Source organism: Ovis aries, chromosome 11 (genome assembly GCF_016772045.2).
Source record: "Ovis aries strain OAR_USU_Benz2616 breed Rambouillet chromosome 11, ARS-UI_Ramb_v3.0, whole genome shotgun sequence".
In the NCBI taxonomy this organism is placed as follows: domain Eukaryota; kingdom Metazoa; phylum Chordata; class Mammalia; order Artiodactyla; family Bovidae; genus Ovis; species Ovis aries.
The window spans coordinates 43,512,775-43,528,235 of record NC_056064.1 but is presented as its reverse complement, the minus strand read 5'-3'; the positions used below and the strand labels follow the sequence as shown (position 1 = coordinate 43,528,235).

The window sequence follows — 15,461 nt, the reverse complement described above, 5'->3', positions numbered from 1 at the left end:
AAGAGGGGTGGGGTTTCTATGGTGTGTTTGGGTGCTCAGCTGGCACCTGTGTGTCTCACTGTCTGCTCCTTCCCTCCAGCCATGCAGCAAGTCCTGGACAACCTAGGATCTCTCCCCAATGCCACGGGAGCAGCCGAACTGGACCTGATCTTCCTTCGAGGCATTATGGAAAGTCCTATAGTGAGATCCCTGGCCAAGGTAGTATGCTCCAGGGAGGTGGACACAAGGGTGCTGTGCCTGGGATGGCATAGCGGGGGTGGGATGTTAGCCACAGGGAGCCCTGGGAATGGGACAGGTGGCATCCGAGACCCTGGGAGGGGGATATGCATGGACATCCATGCCCGGCTGATCAATCTGAACCACTGCAGGTGGTGGGGGCCCACCTCCACTCCTGACGAGTGCGGAGACATGCCCATGTGGATGGATGTTTGGTGACTGCCAGCTTATGGAGGGTATGCTTGGTTGGGAATGAGCATGCTTGTGCTGTAGAATCTCTGAAGTTCAGCCTGCTCATCTTTCTGCCTCTGGACATTTTGTGCAGACATCTTTCTAAGGTCACCTGCCACATACCAGGCAGGGGACAGACTCACTGAAAGAGAAAGTTATAAACCGGTTTGGTAATGACTTTGATAGAGGCAGATGCACTAGGTGTTTGGGGAGGGTAAAGGACAGACGCCTGACCCAACCCAGGGTGGGCAGGGAAGCTACCCTGGAGGAAGGGTCACTTGTGTTGAGTCTTGAAGATTGAGGAGGAGGGGCAGTACATTGCAGGCCACGAGAAGAACGTCAACAGGAACAGAGGTGAGAGCTAGAAACGTACAGGGGCTGTAAGTGTTGAGAGCTAGAAATGTACAAGGGCTGTAAGTGGTGCTGTGAGGCTGGAGCTTTAGGTGTGAGACAGGGAGTGTGAGCTGTGGAGATGTTGGCAGCTGTTGGCAGCTGATGAAGGGCCCTAGGAGCTGTGCTTGGGGTTTAGGCATCGTCCTGTGATGCCCTGTGAGCAACTTGGAGCCTTTTGTGGATTTTAAGCAGGCGTGTGATGATGGCACATGGGTGTTTTGGGAGCCTCCCTCTGGTAGCCACAGGGAGGATGGTTGGAGGGTCATGACTGGAGTTGGAGAGACTGGAGTCAGTGATCGTCCTGAATTAGACTTGTGGTAACAGTACTTGAGGGAAGGGATGATAAAAGAAATATTTAGGAAATAAATCAGCAGTACTTGATGCTCGGGTGTGGACGGTCAGGGGTGGGGGTAGCCAGGCACCTGGGATTCTGTACTAGGGAAGGGCTGGTGCCACCTTCAACTGAGGCAACAAGCAAGGATGGACCAGGGGAGGGGGCGACCCCTTTGCTGAGTAGGAGGAGAGGAGGTGAGAATGATGCCAATAGCTGTGTTGGAGGCAAGGCTGGGAGTCACAGGGAATCGTGTTAATTGCTCAGGTTTCTCAGGGGGGTGGGCGGTCTTCAGCTGAGAATTAAGGATCAGGGGTTGAGTGGAGTGGGGGTGGAGGGTGGGATTTAGAAGTGAAGGTACAACTAATAATTAATTACTAAAGAGGAGAGAGGGAACCCACCGAAAGTCAGGGAGCAGGATCAACAGGGCCCCAGATCATTAATCCAGGGTGAGGATGATTCAGTCCAGAGACACTGAGGGTGGCTTTGGTCCAGGGCTTGTGCCAGATGGGGGCTGTGGGAGGCTGAGGTGCAGGAAGAGGTGAGAGTGGCTCAGAGCACTACCTCTGGGGCCGAGGCTGGGAGGGGAGGGGAGAGTGGCCAGGAAGAAACAGAAGGGCAGGGAGAACATGGAGGCAAAGGCCTGGGGGCTCTCTGGGGTCAGTAGCGAGAGAGTGTACAGCTGGAAGAGGAGAAGGCCGAGGTCAGAGAGGGAGGTGGGAAGTGAAAGGTTTCCAAGGAGGATAGTTCTAGGGATGACATTTTGAATGTGGCTATGGGGGTCAAAGAGGCCATCAGTGTTAAAGAATTCTAGGAATGGATGGGTCGAGTGTGGGATGGGGTGTCTACACGGCCATGAGGGTGGGGAGACGCTGGAGGCAGCCCCAGGGTCTCCGGTAAATGGTGGTGGGTGTGACCAGGAAATTGGATGATGGTGGACAAGGGTGGGGGGTGGGGCAGTACAGCTAGGAGGTGGGCCTTCCCCAGGGTGAGGTGGGGACTCTGTCACAGGGCAGCTGTGGCCTTTCCTGACATGGGGCTTGGAAGGGGACCAGATGCTAGTGGGAGGCTCTGAGGAAGAGAAAACCGAGCAGATTGGAGGAGATTGGAAAAAGGCAGGTTGCCTCTCAGTCAGTGGTTAAGGACTGGACTTATGTAATAAAAATCAAAACGAGGAGTTATGCATGTTTCAAACAGAGAGAATATGAGCTCCTTGAGGACAGCAGTGCCGGCTTTGTTTACTACTCTGTCCCCAGAGCCTAGAACGGTGCCTGGCACATAATAGGTCCTCACTGAATGTTTGTTGAATGAATGAATACAAGAAAGTGTGCAGAAAAAGTACCCACCTCCAGGATGTGAATGCTGATCACATTTGCTTTCGTTCTTGCTCTTTCTTTTTAAGAAATAAAAAGCGTGTCCAGTAAATGCCTCTCCCCTTTTCATTTCCACTGCTATCCCTGCCTGCAGGTGACCGGTGGCTGGAGTTGATGATACCATGCCCCTGAATATTTGCCCATCTTGACTACATATGTATTTAGATGTAAACCACATGCCCCTGTTATATGTGTTTTTAAACTTTACATAATGGAATGATAGTGGAAGCAGCTATGTTTTTTGAGATCTCTAGTTCATATAAGTAATACAGTTACTGACATGCATAGAGATATAGATTCATTTGGACTGTTGTGTAGTACTCCAATATGTGAACAGAGCCCAGTGTATTCATTTTCTGGTCCCCCTACTGAGAGACAGGTACACTGTTGCTGACTTATCGCTGTTAAGCACAGTGCGGCAGTGAAAATCCTTACATCCATCTGCTTCTACACCTGGGTTAGAGTTTCTCTAGGGTGGACACTTGGCAGCGGAATTGCTGAGGACCTGCATTTGAACCTCAACATCTATAACCTTCCAAAGCTGACTTCACAGTTGGATTTATTTAACCACACCATCTCTGAGTCACGCTAGCTATTGCTTCTATAGTGTGACAGCCAGTGAAATAAGGAGGCTCTCTCGGGATGCAGAACCTCAGGGTTAGAAGGTTCTTTAGCCAGAGCCCTCCAGAGTGGGACGCGCCCCCACCCGCATCCCCACCTCCACAGCATTCCTCTCTAGTGGCCTCTTAGAACCCACCTGGCAGCGCTCCAAAGGTGAGGCTGATGGCTGGATGGCTCTGTCGTTCACCTGGTTATTCCATCATCCGTCCTCTAGTCAACAGATATCTCTTGCGTGCTCACCAAGGCCAGGCGCAGTGCTAGGACGGTGGCAATGAAACGTCAGATAGTTTATTCTTCTCCTGAGGGAGCCCCGAGCCTGTCGTTTTCTCACTGAGCTCAGCAATGTCCTAGTCCTGGGACCACAGCCTGATGGAAAAGCTACCAATGCACTGTCAGTTTACATAAGTAAACTTCCTTCTCCAGGAATGTTCTCTCCATCTAGCTGTGAAACAAACAGGAAATGAATCTCCATAAGGGAGCATCTGAGCTCAGTAAGGACTTCCTTGGTGGCTCAGATAGTTAAGAATCTGCCTGTAATGTGGGAGACTTGGTTTTGATCCCTGGTTTGGGAAGATCCCCTAGAGGAAGGCATGGCAGTCCACTCCAGTATTCTGGCCTGGAGAATCCCCATGGATAGAGGAGCCTGGCGGACTATGGTCCATGGGGTTGCAAAGAGTCAGCTCAGGAAAAATTCCTCCAACCCCTATATATGTGACCCTTTGCAATACAACTTTGCCAGTCCTCTCATCAAAAGGTAAACTTTCTCCACTCTTCAATCTGGGCTTGACCACATGACTTGCTTTGGACTACCAGACCTACATCTTACTCCTTCTCACCCATTTTAATGATTACGTATACACAGGTCAGTTTCTAACCTATTAGACAAAGTATTTTATCAAAGATATAGCAGCAAAAGCTTTAGAAGCTCAGAAACCCACAGGAGTAGAGCCCAAGTAGAAACCGATGTGGTAGTTATTCACCTCCTTCCCTTTCCCTGATGACACGGACTCTCCTCTCCTCTCTGGGGAGGTGCCAGACAATGCGAGAGGGGCTGCCTTAGGTAGATCTGGAACCAGGGAGGAGCAGGCCCTGAGGGGACAAGCCCAGAGAGTTACAGGCGCTGAAGAAAGTCAAATCTGGCAGGCAGCTCGGAAATCCAGAGGGTTGGCTACAGAGAGCAGGTGCAGTCCTGGCAGGTGGGTGACGTCTGGGAGCACTGACGTGGACCCAGTAGCAGGTGTTCCAGCAACAGGCAGGGCCACAGTGAGGAATCAAAGGCAGATGACCTTCAGAAATTTAGGCAAACTGTTATCAGTGGGGACAGCGGCCAGTTTGGAGGCCTGTGAACTTATCCACATGAGATGAAGATGAAAATAAACAGCCTTTGAAGTCCGATTCATTGACCAGCTGTGTGACCTTAGTAGGGCTGACAACCTCTCTGAGCTTCAGCCATTACTTCTGAGAAATGGGGATGACAATACTTACCTCTCAGAGTTGTGGTCAGGAGAGGGGAGGTCATGGATGTGGAAGAGTTTGGCCATTGGACTGGAATTCAGAGGGAAGAGCCAGTCCTGTGGTGGTGGTGGGAAGGTGAGATAGTTGGCAAAGAAAGGCAGGGTCTTAAAAGAATGGGGGGCCAGGAGGGTCACCAAGATGGAGACTCTGACCAGGGGACATGGTGGGGAGCCTAGTGCATCAGTTAGCTTTTGCTGTGTAACAAACTACCCCACAGCATAGTGGTGTGACTTGTGTCTCGTGATTTTGTGGATTGACTGGGTGGTTTTCTGGTCTGGGCTTGCTCAGTTGGGATGGGGTTGGACAGCCTCAGTCATGTGACTGGTGACGCAGCCGGGAAGGCTGCACTGTCTGGGACAGTGTGGTCTCTCATTCTCTAGGAGGGTGGCCCAGGTTGCTTCACATGGTGGTCTCAGCAGTAATGAAAGACCAGCCCCCAGTCCTAGGCACTTTTCAAGCCTCTGCTTTTACATCTCATTGGCCAAAGCAAATCATGTGACCAAATTCAGGTGGAAGAGTCCCTTTACCTTCTGGCTCACCATGCTTTCAGATTTTGAATTACTTTGAGATTTTGAATTACTTAATTATGAGCCTGGGCTTCAAGTGGGAATTCTGTCTCCTGATCAGAGAAGTTGGAGTGGAAAGGTGGAGGGAAAAGTTTTCCAAGGAAAGGCTGTGGCGTGTTTCTGCATTTGCAGTTTACATCTGGCTCTACATGGGGAGCTGGCAGATTTGGGATTAAGAACTAGCTCTTCTGTCAGCCGGGTATGAACCTGGCCCAAGTTTCTGGTCTGTAAGGAGCTTGAGGGTCTGTAGATTCATCCATGTTGCTGCAAATGGCATTGGTTTTTTTTTTTATGGCTGAGTAATATTCTGTTGTTTATATGTACCACATGTTTATCCATTCATCTATTAATGGACACTTAAGTTGCTTCCATGTCTTGGCTATTGTAAGCATTGGTTACTAATTTAACTCCATGTGTCAGAGAACATATTAGATATGACTAAATGTTTAAGAAATGGAATCATTTGAGATTTGTTTTATGATCCCAAACATTGCCTGTTTTGGGGACTATTCCATGTGCGGAGAAGGCAATGGCACCCCACTCCAGTACTCTTGCCTGGAAACTCCCATAGATGGAGGAGCCTGGTGGGGTGCAGTCCATGGGGTCGCGAAGAGTCAGATACGACTGAGCGACTTCACTTTCACTTTCATACATTGGAGAAGGGAATGGCTACCCACTCCGTATTCTTGCCTGGAGAATTCCATGGACAGAGGAGCTGGGCGGGCTACAGTCCATGGGGTTGCAAAGAGTCGGACATGACTGAGCCCTCGGTACTTCCTGCTGCTGCTGCTAAGTTGCTTCAGTCAGTACTTCCTATGGCCCAGCAATTCTGCTTCTGCGAGAAACTCTCATGTGTGCAACAGGAGACACAGACCAGAGTATTCATAGTAGTTTTGTTCATTGCCATTTGGAATGGTAAAAACCTGAAATGACCCGGAGGCCTCTCAGAGAGAGAGGAGATGAATCAAATATGGCATAGGCACATGATGGAATATAATATAGCCATTAAAATGAACAAACTAATGGGATATGGGAAAAAAGAATGGATCATAGCAAAATGACATTAAATGGAAAATAATATTAAGTGAATATGTTTTCACTTAATATGAAAAATAACAAATTTTTGCAAAAAAATTGTAAGTGAAATAGTTTTTTACTTAATAATAAGTTAAAAAAATCAGGCCTTTGGGAATTATATATAGCACAATTCCCTTTTTTTAAAAGGTAAAAATAACTAAAAACAGTACTTATTTTAGGAATATATTTAATATCTATAGATACAATAAAACTATATAAAATGAGAAGCCAGGGCATGATGAACACAGGGAATCAAGATGTGGTTTCTGAGTGGGGGAGGTGGGTGGATGGGTGTGGGGGGCATGTGCTTAGATGTAGGATAGTGTCAAGATCCTTATTTATGGTTTAAGTGGTGGGTTCTTGCATCCTTGTTATATTATTACAAAAGTACACAGTTTCAGTTCAGTTCAGTTCAGTTCAGTCGCTCAGTTGTGTCTGACTCTTTGTGACCCCATGAATCGCAGCACGCCAGGCCTCCTTGTCCATCACCAACTTCCGGAGTTCACTCAAACTCACGTCCATTGAGTCAGTGATGCCATCCAGCCATCTTATCCTCTGTCGCCCCCTTCTCCTCTTGCCCCCAATCCCTCCCAACATCAGAGTCTTTTCCAGTGAGTCAACCCTTCACATGAGGTGGCCAAAGTACTGGAGTTTCAGCTTTAGCATCATTCCTTCCAAAAAACACCCAGGACCGATCTCCTTTAGAATGGACTGGTTGGATCTCCTTGCAGTCCAAGGGACTCTCAAGAGTCTTCTCCAACACCATAGTTCAAAAGCATCAATTCTTTGGCGCTCGGTCTTCTTCACAGTCCAACTCTCACATCCATACATGACCACAGGAAAAACCATAGCCTTGACTAGATGGACCTTTGTGGGCAAAGTAATGTCTCTGCTTTTGAATATGCTATCTAGGTTGGTCATAACTTTCCTTCCAAGGAGTAAGCGTCTTTTAATTTCATGGCTGCAGTCACCATCTGCAGTGATTTTGGAGCCCCCAAAAATAAAGTCTGACACTGTTTCCACTGTTTCCCCATCTATTTGCCATGAAGTGATGGGACCAGATGCCATGATCTTCGTTTTCTGAATGTTGAGCTTTAAGCCAACTTTTTCACTCTCCTCTTTCACTTTCATCAAGAGGCTTTTGAGTTCCTCTTCACTTTCTGCCATAAGGGTGGTATCATCTGCATATCTGCGGTTATTAATATTTCTCCCGGCAATCTTGATTCCAGCTTGTGCTTCTTCCAGCCCAGCGTTTCTCATGATGTACTCTGCATAGAAGTTAAATAAGCAGGGTGATAATATACAGCCTTGACGTACTCCTTTTCCTATTTGGAACCAGTCTGTTGTTCCATGTCCAGTTCTAACTGTTGCTTCCTGACCTGCATACAGGTTTCTCAAGAGGCAGGTCAGGTGGTCTGGTATTCCCATCTCTTTCAGAAGTTTCCACAGTTTATTGTGATCCACAGAGTCAGAGGCTTTGGCATAGTCAATAAAGGAGAAATAGATGTTTTTCTGGAAGCCAGTTTAATAGCAGCTAACTAAAAAGAAGTCATGCAGGAACCAAGGATGAGAGCATGTCATGAATGAAGGATATGATTAATCCAATTCTGAGTTCTCAAAGTCCCAGAAAGAGTGTTGCAAATTGTGATATATGTTGGGTGTCCTCAGTATTGGTCAATCAGCCTGCTGGTAGTGTTTCTTTTGTATAGGAATGATTAAATGTTTCAAGTTTCCTCTGGCCCATGAAGGCTGAGCTTGGAGAGTTGTGTTCTTCTGTCTGTGGGGAAGATCTCCAGGGGCAGCCACAGGGGTAGGAATGGATCAGCCTAGGGGGAGGGGTCATTAAGTAAAAGATGGGAGGTAATGACTTGGAAGACACACTGGCTTCCTGCTTGGTTAGGTCAGGGCTCCTTGGGAAACTTGATGCCCTCATCCATAGAGCAGAAGATGCTAAAGCTAAAATGGACAATCTCTAGGCTGCTCATGTCACCTGGGCCAGAGCTAGCCCCCATTAACTGGAAGGAGTCTGGCCGGAGTTGCCATGGTGAGGGGGCTGCAGGTCTCAGTGCCTTCGTTTATTCTTGAAACATGGTTCCTGGGGTCCTGGGCTCTTAGCATTGTCTAGACACTGGTAACAGAGCCAGGTCCTCCGTGGGCTGTGCTGAGTTAATGACTGAAGATCACACAGCATTTGGTAGAAACTGCTGGGGCATTTCTCTGCCCTCTGGCTTCTGAGGATCATCAAGGCATAACAGGTCTCCGAGTACTACTTCTTTGCCCCTTCAGTTGTCTGTTTCCCCAGCAGGAACGCTCTGTCCAGCCGGGCTGTGGGAGTCAGTCTGAAAGGCTGCCCTCCCAGGGAGGATGATTTAGGGGCCCCCCTAAATGGGAAGCTGTTTAGGGTAGAGAAGGCAGAAAAGGAGCCTTAATTGAGCAACTGCTGTGTGCCAGGCACTGTGTCCGTCTCATCAACTCCTCGGAGTATCCTTATGAGATGTTAAAATTTCCTCATCTTATGCACTTGAAAAACTTACTGTTACGGAAATTTTAAAAAATGTTTCCAGAACCCCTATCATCCATTGCCCTACTTCAACCTTGAACAACTCAAGAACAATCTTGTTTCATCCATACCTCCACCTCCTTCTCTCTCTCTTGAATTATTTTGAAGCAAGTTTCAGATATAATTTTATCTGTATTTCAATATTTGTAGTTAAAAGTTCTTCAAAAATATTTGCACTACCATTATTACACATAGAAAGTTAAGCAATAATTTTCTTACAGATTTTTTTTAAATGGTGTTGTAATACCTAGACAGTCATTTGGAAAGATATCAAAGCAGATCCATACTTCACACCATTCATCAGAATAAACTTCCAAGCAGGTCAGAGATCGAAAAAACAAACTATATACATCCTAGAAGATAACATGGATCTGTGTGTAAAGGAAAGCCTTTTTTTTTTTTAAACTATGCCTCGAAATTTGGATGCATAAAATATTAATAAATTTAACTAAATTAAATACATAGTTTTTGCAGTGACAAAAAAACATAAGCTGAGTCAAAAGATAAATGACAAACTGGGGGAAAATATTTGCAAGAGGTATTACAGATAAAGGGCATATCTTCTTAATATAGAGAATGTTTTAAGAAGTGAGAAAAAGAAAAAACAAGATCTGATGGAAAAATTGGCAGGAGATGTGAACAGACAGATCACAGAAAAAGATATACAGATGGCCTTTAAACATATGAAGAGATGCTCAGCTTTGCTCATAATAAGCAAAATGCAAATTAAGCCCCACTGAGAGATGGCTTCTCATCTATGTGATTGGCAGAAATTCAAGGGTTTGATCACACACTCTGGTGGCAAGGCTTCAGGAAAGTTTCTCTTCTAATGCTGGTGGGAAGACAAAGTGGCACAAGCCCCATGGAGGGGAGTTTGTCAGTATCTAACAAAACCACGTATTTATTTACTGCTTGACCCAGCAAGACTTCTAGGAATTTACATGAAAGATCTACTCCACGAATATGGAATGGCTATGCCAAGGCTATTCACTGCAGTTTTATTTGCAATAGTAAGATATTAGAAACAACCTCCATACCTATGGAGAGTCGTTGAATAACTTATGGTACTCCAGTCATGAAATCAGGCAAATGCAGTGATGGAAAGATGATAATAAAGGAAGATCTCCATGGAGCAGCACAGAGTGATTCCAGAACATATTGTTAAATGAAAAAACAGGGCCTTCCCTGGTGGTCTAGTGGTTAAGAAACCTTGTTTCCATTGCATGGGTTTGATCCCTGGTTGAGGAACTAAAATCCTGCATGCTGTGTGGTGCAGCCCAAAACCAAGAACAAACAGCAAAAAGAAACCCAAACAACAAACCAAACCACTTCTTAAACAAAAAACCCAAAGTATCAAAGAGTATACATAGCTTTTATATAAGACAGAAAGGGAAATATTTATTTATTTTTTAAGGAAAAACGCAGACTGAATAAACCAGAAACTAATGAAAATGATGCCTTTTAGAGTGTTGGTATGAATGTAGTAGAAGGGATGGAGATGGAAATAAGACTTTTTGAGTTTACTTTTTATACAGATTTAAGATTGCAGCCATGTGAATGTTGTACATATTAGATTATATTTAAAAAGTGAAAAAAATCTAACCCTGAAATTAAGTGCAGATAAGTGAATCCATTCATATATCAAATTGTTCAGTTCAGTTCAGTCACTCAGTCGTGTCCGACTCTTTGTGACCCCATGAATCACAGCACGCCAGGCCTCCCTGTCCATCACCAACTCCCAGAGTTTACTCAGACTCGCATCCATCGAGTCAGTGATGCCATCCAGCCATCTCATCCTCTGTTGTCCCCTTCTCCTCCTGCCCCCAATCCCTCCCAGCATCAGAGTCTTTTCCAATGAGTCAACTCTTCACATGAGGTGGCCAAAGTACTGGAGTTTCAGCTTTAGCATCATTCCCTCCAAAGAAATCCCAGGGCTGATCTCCTTCAGAATGGACTGGTTGGATCTCCTTGCAGTCCAAGGGACTCTCAAGAGTCTTCTCCAACACCACAGTTCAAAAGCATCAATTCTTTGGCGCTCAGCCTTCTTTACAGTCCAACTCTCACATCCATACATGACCACTGGAAAAAAACCATAGCCTTGATTAGACGGACCTTTGTCGGACTTCTCTGGTGGCTCAGAGGTTAAAGTGTCTACCTGGAATGCAGGAGACCTGGGTTTGATCCCTTGGTTGGGAAGATCCCCTGGAGAAAGAAATGGCAACCCACTCCAGTACTCTTGCCTGGAGAATCCCATGGAGGGAGAAGCCTCGTAGGCTACAGTCCATGGGGTTGCAAAGAGTCGGACACGGCTGAGTGACTACACTTTCACACTTTGTTGGCAAAGTAATGTCTCTGCTTTTCGATATGCTATCTAGGTTGGTCATAACTTTTCTTCCAAGGAGTAAGCGTCTTTTAATTTCATAGCTGCAATCACCATCTGCAGTGATTTTGGAGCCCAAGAAAATAAAGTCTGACACTGCTTCCACTGTTTCCCCATCTATTTCCCATCAAATTGTTAGCAGAACAGAAAAAGGAATTAAGTAACTTCACAAATTTCTGACTATATGCCTTAAGTGGGATATTTAGTAAGCCTGTACTACTTAATATTAGTAGCCACTAGCCAGCCCCATGTGGGTACTTATTTAAATACTTTACTTAAATCAAAATACTTAAGCTAAAATGCTGATATAAAATTAAAAATTCAGTTTCGTAGTTGTACTAGTCATATTTCTCAACAGCCACATGTGGCTAGTTGCTACCACAGTAGACAGCCCAGATATAGAATATTTACATTAACACTGTAAGTTTTTAAAAACTATTCTGGGGACAAAAAGAATGCAGATAAATCTTGATTTTTACTTGGGTAAAATATACAGAAGGTGATACCTAAGGTGATAGGTAGTAATAGTTTAGCAATTCTGAAACTTTCTGAACATTGAAGGACTGAATAAATAAGTAAATATATTAAAGTTCTTGGGAGAAAATTCTCACCAAACGAGGAGGGAGATACAAATATGGAATAGGAGAAGGCAAGGAAAATCAGGTAGAGTTAGATTTTAATTAGAACAGTCAGTATTAGCTAACGTCTACTGAAGTAATGACACCCAGAATCAGCGAGCACTGAGTGCCCAGATCTTGGCTTCTGAATACCATTCCCCAGCAAAAGGAGTCAGGTTTCCTTGGGGAAATTGCTGATTCCACATCTGGAGTAGCTGATGATGGAAGGAAGAAGGTGCTCATAATGGGAACAAGTCAAAAGGCGCACTGCGGACTCCCCTGAACAAATTTGGGGCAGACTGAGACAATGAAGATACCAATGATGATGGATTAGAACACACTGAATAAAAAAGTTCATAGTGATGCAGAACGAGAGAGAAGGAGGAGGAGTGGGAGGGGAAAGGAAAAGCTCTTTCTTCTAATAGAGCGCCAGCTAATGCATGTGGAAGGAATAATGGGGTTAGATAATGACTATTTTGCAACCCTGACATAATAACAATTGATTCAGGCAAAAGCCATAAATGGAGACTAAATCCATCAGTGAATGATTATTGGGAACTGAATAGTCACATGGTCTCAAAGTGTGGAGAAACCTTAAGATCACTTATATAGAACTCTTGCCACGAAGATTAACTTGAGTCTAAGCATGTAGAAACAACAGATAAATCCAGCTGTGGGGCACTCCACAAACTACTGACCTGGACTCTTTGAAAATGTTCTGAAAGACTAAAGGGTCTGTTCTAGGTTAAAGGAAATTAAGAGGATATGACAACCTAAGTTAACATCTGATATTGATTAGACTGTGGATCAGAAAAATAAAGCCCTATAGAATATGTTTAAGGCAATAGTGACATGAACATGGACTATCTATTAGATAATATTATCTTGGTGTGCAAATGTTGAGTTTCTTGCCTGTAATAATGTTATTATAGTTTATATACCAGATCTCCTGTTTGTTCTTAGGAGATGCATGTTGAAGTACTTTGGGGTGAAGTACTTTGTCTCTGCAACTATCTTCCAAATGATTCAGATGGCAAAGAAAGTCTCCATATATATCCTTGAAAGGGGACTCTTTTCTTCACGCTTGACATAACTCTCCCTGCTGGGCTGGTCACTGGCAGAGACTTCCTTTTCCCTTTTCTCATGGAGCCCAGAGTCAGTAGAGCAACAAGTAGGTTCAGAGCCCTCTCCTGGTGCCGTGTCCTGACATCTTGTCCCTTTCCTCACTGGGAACACTGAGCTCAAGGCTTGGAGACCCAGGTATGAGTCCCTGTGATCCTGGACAAGCTACTCCACTTCCCTGGCTTCCTTATCCTGGGCCATGGGGTGTCCAACACCCCACCCTACCATGATGTTGGGTGGGAGAAGGTGTCCTTGAACTCAGATGCTTATGGAGTTCTGGTGGCTGGGGACAGTTTGATGACTTTAATGGCTCTCTGTGGCAAGAGATGGCAATGAGGTTTTATCTTTTGGATTCTCTCTTCCCTAAACTGGGTCCCAATTGCTTTTGGGGGAGAAGGGAGATAGCAGGGCACATGTGCGTATTTGTGAGTGTGCTTATATCTCAATGAATGAGGCTCTGAGGCTAATACCACGAGCAGCACTGTCGGTAGGGTCTAAAGTCCGGATCTGGGGGTGGGAAGATGCCTGGGAATGGAGGATGGGGCATGGCTTGGTACCCTGGGGCCCTTGGGGAGGCATCAGACCTCACCTGCTCCACCCCCACCCCCAGGCCCATGAGCGGCTGGAGGAGACGAAGCTGGAGGCAGTGCGGGACAACAACCTGGAGCTGGTGCAGGAAATCCTGCGGGACCTGGCGCAGCTGGCGGAGCAGAGCAGCACCGCAGCCGAGCTGGCCCGCATCCTCCAGGAGCCCCACTTCCAGGTTTGGCCCTCCCCCAGGTTCCCGGGCTGGGGCCATCGGGAAGTTAGGACTGGGATGGGAAGGGACCTCAGGGCACTTCCCCATGGTTCCTCCTCTTCCTCCCATCTCTCCAGTCCCTCCTGGAGACGCACGACTCTGTGGCCTCAAAGACCTATGAGACACCACCCCCTAGCCCTGGCCTGGACCCCACATTCAGCAACCAGCCTGTGCCTCCTGACGCTGTGCGCATGGTGGGGATCCGCAAAACAGCTGGAGAGCATCTGGTGAGGATGCCCGGCTGCGCCAGAGAGGGAATCTTCGGGGGGAGGGTGTTACGAGTAAGCAGCGGGATCAAGTCCGGTCAGGGGAGGTCTGAAGACAAGGTCAGCTTTGTCCAGGGTCGGGCGCACACATCTCTGTTCTGCCCACTTTTGGCCCTTTAGTGCTCCTGGAGGTGAAGAGTTTGGGGAGAGTATGGCAGAGAAAGTGGCCATGAGGGTGGAGGTGGAAGGGTAGAATGGAGGGGCTCCTAGGACACGCATTTGAAGATTCTGACCTGGAGCCTGCCCTCCGTCTCCCAGGGCGTGACATTCCGCGTGGAGGGTGGCGAGTTGGTGATCGCCCGCATTCTGCATGGGGGCATGGTGGCCCAGCAAGGACTCCTACACGTGGGCGACATCATCAAGGAGGTGAACGGGCAGCCGGTAGGCAGTGACCCTCGCGCGCTGCAGGAGCTCCTGCGCAGCGCCAGCGGCAGCGTCATCCTCAAGATCTTGCCCAGCTACCAGGAGCCCCATCTGCCCCGCCAGGTGGGCTCCTGCACCAAGCTCTACCCCCAGCACAAGACCCAGGGGGTGGCTGAGCCTCCCACCCGCCAGGGTCACCGGCCTCGGGGTGGGAGCGGCTCCTCTCCAATCAGTGTGCTCAGAGCAAGAGGGGGCGGGACCTGGCAGATCCAGCCACGTACAGGTCTGTGCACCTTGTGAACACGCTTGCATGCTTGCCCTGGTCTTGAGCACTCATGCGCATGTGCAATGGACATGCGCACATCTAAAGCCTGGGGTACCAAGTGTACAAGTGAATTCCTGCATCGCCCGCAGCCCACTATGTGCCTATGTGTATGAGGGTGCTCAGCGTCGGGTGGTCCCGTGTCCCATACAGCTGCCTCCTGGCTGGTGGATTGTGGAGGTCTCGCTCCTCTGCCCATCTCTTCTATTGGTTGTCTGGCTTTTTGTCAAAGCCCTCTCCTCTGGGGGAGGGGAGGGTGTAGAGGGGACAGAGGGATCCTGCATTCGGGTCATGCATACCCCAGGCCCGAGCAGATCCCCTGTGCTTCTGAGTCCTTTTGTTCTGGATGCAAAGGGAGGTACTAGGGGTGGGCTGGGCAGGCCTTCAGGCATCATGCCTTTAGATGGGCAGTGCCAGGCTCTCATCTTTGTGAAAAGAGGAGGACTGTGTGACACTCCCAGCTCCTACTCTGGGCATAGGGGATGGCAACGGGACAGGGCTCCGACCCCTCCAGCTTTCCCCTGCTTCTGCCCTTAACTCTTCTCGGCAAATCCCTGGCCAGGTATTTGTGAAATGCCATTTTGACTATGACCCGACCCGAGACAGCCTGATCCCCTGCAAGGAGGCAGGCCTGCGCTTCAGTGCTGGGGACCTGCTTCAGATTGTAAACCAGGACGATGCCAACTGGTGGCAGGTGAGTGCTGGTCGC

General features: G+C 47.4%; 1 protein-coding gene across 8 annotated transcripts in view; it reads left to right on the top strand.

Moving 5' to 3' along the window:
* Positions 1-15,461, top strand: part of MPP2 (MAGUK p55 scaffold protein 2) — a 45,801-nt gene that overhangs the window by 24,518 nt on the left and 5,822 nt on the right. For all 8 annotated transcript variants that reach the window (XM_042256040.2, XM_027974450.3, XM_060394905.1 and 5 more), the window contains 5 exons: positions 80-198; positions 13,613-13,765; positions 13,879-14,028; positions 14,326-14,553; positions 15,315-15,446. In XM_042256040.2, the coding sequence (XP_042111974.1) occupies positions 80-198; positions 13,613-13,765; positions 13,879-14,028; positions 14,326-14,553; positions 15,315-15,446 (782 nt within the window). The remainder of the gene's footprint in view (positions 1-79; positions 199-13,612; positions 13,766-13,878; positions 14,029-14,325; positions 14,554-15,314; positions 15,447-15,461) is intronic.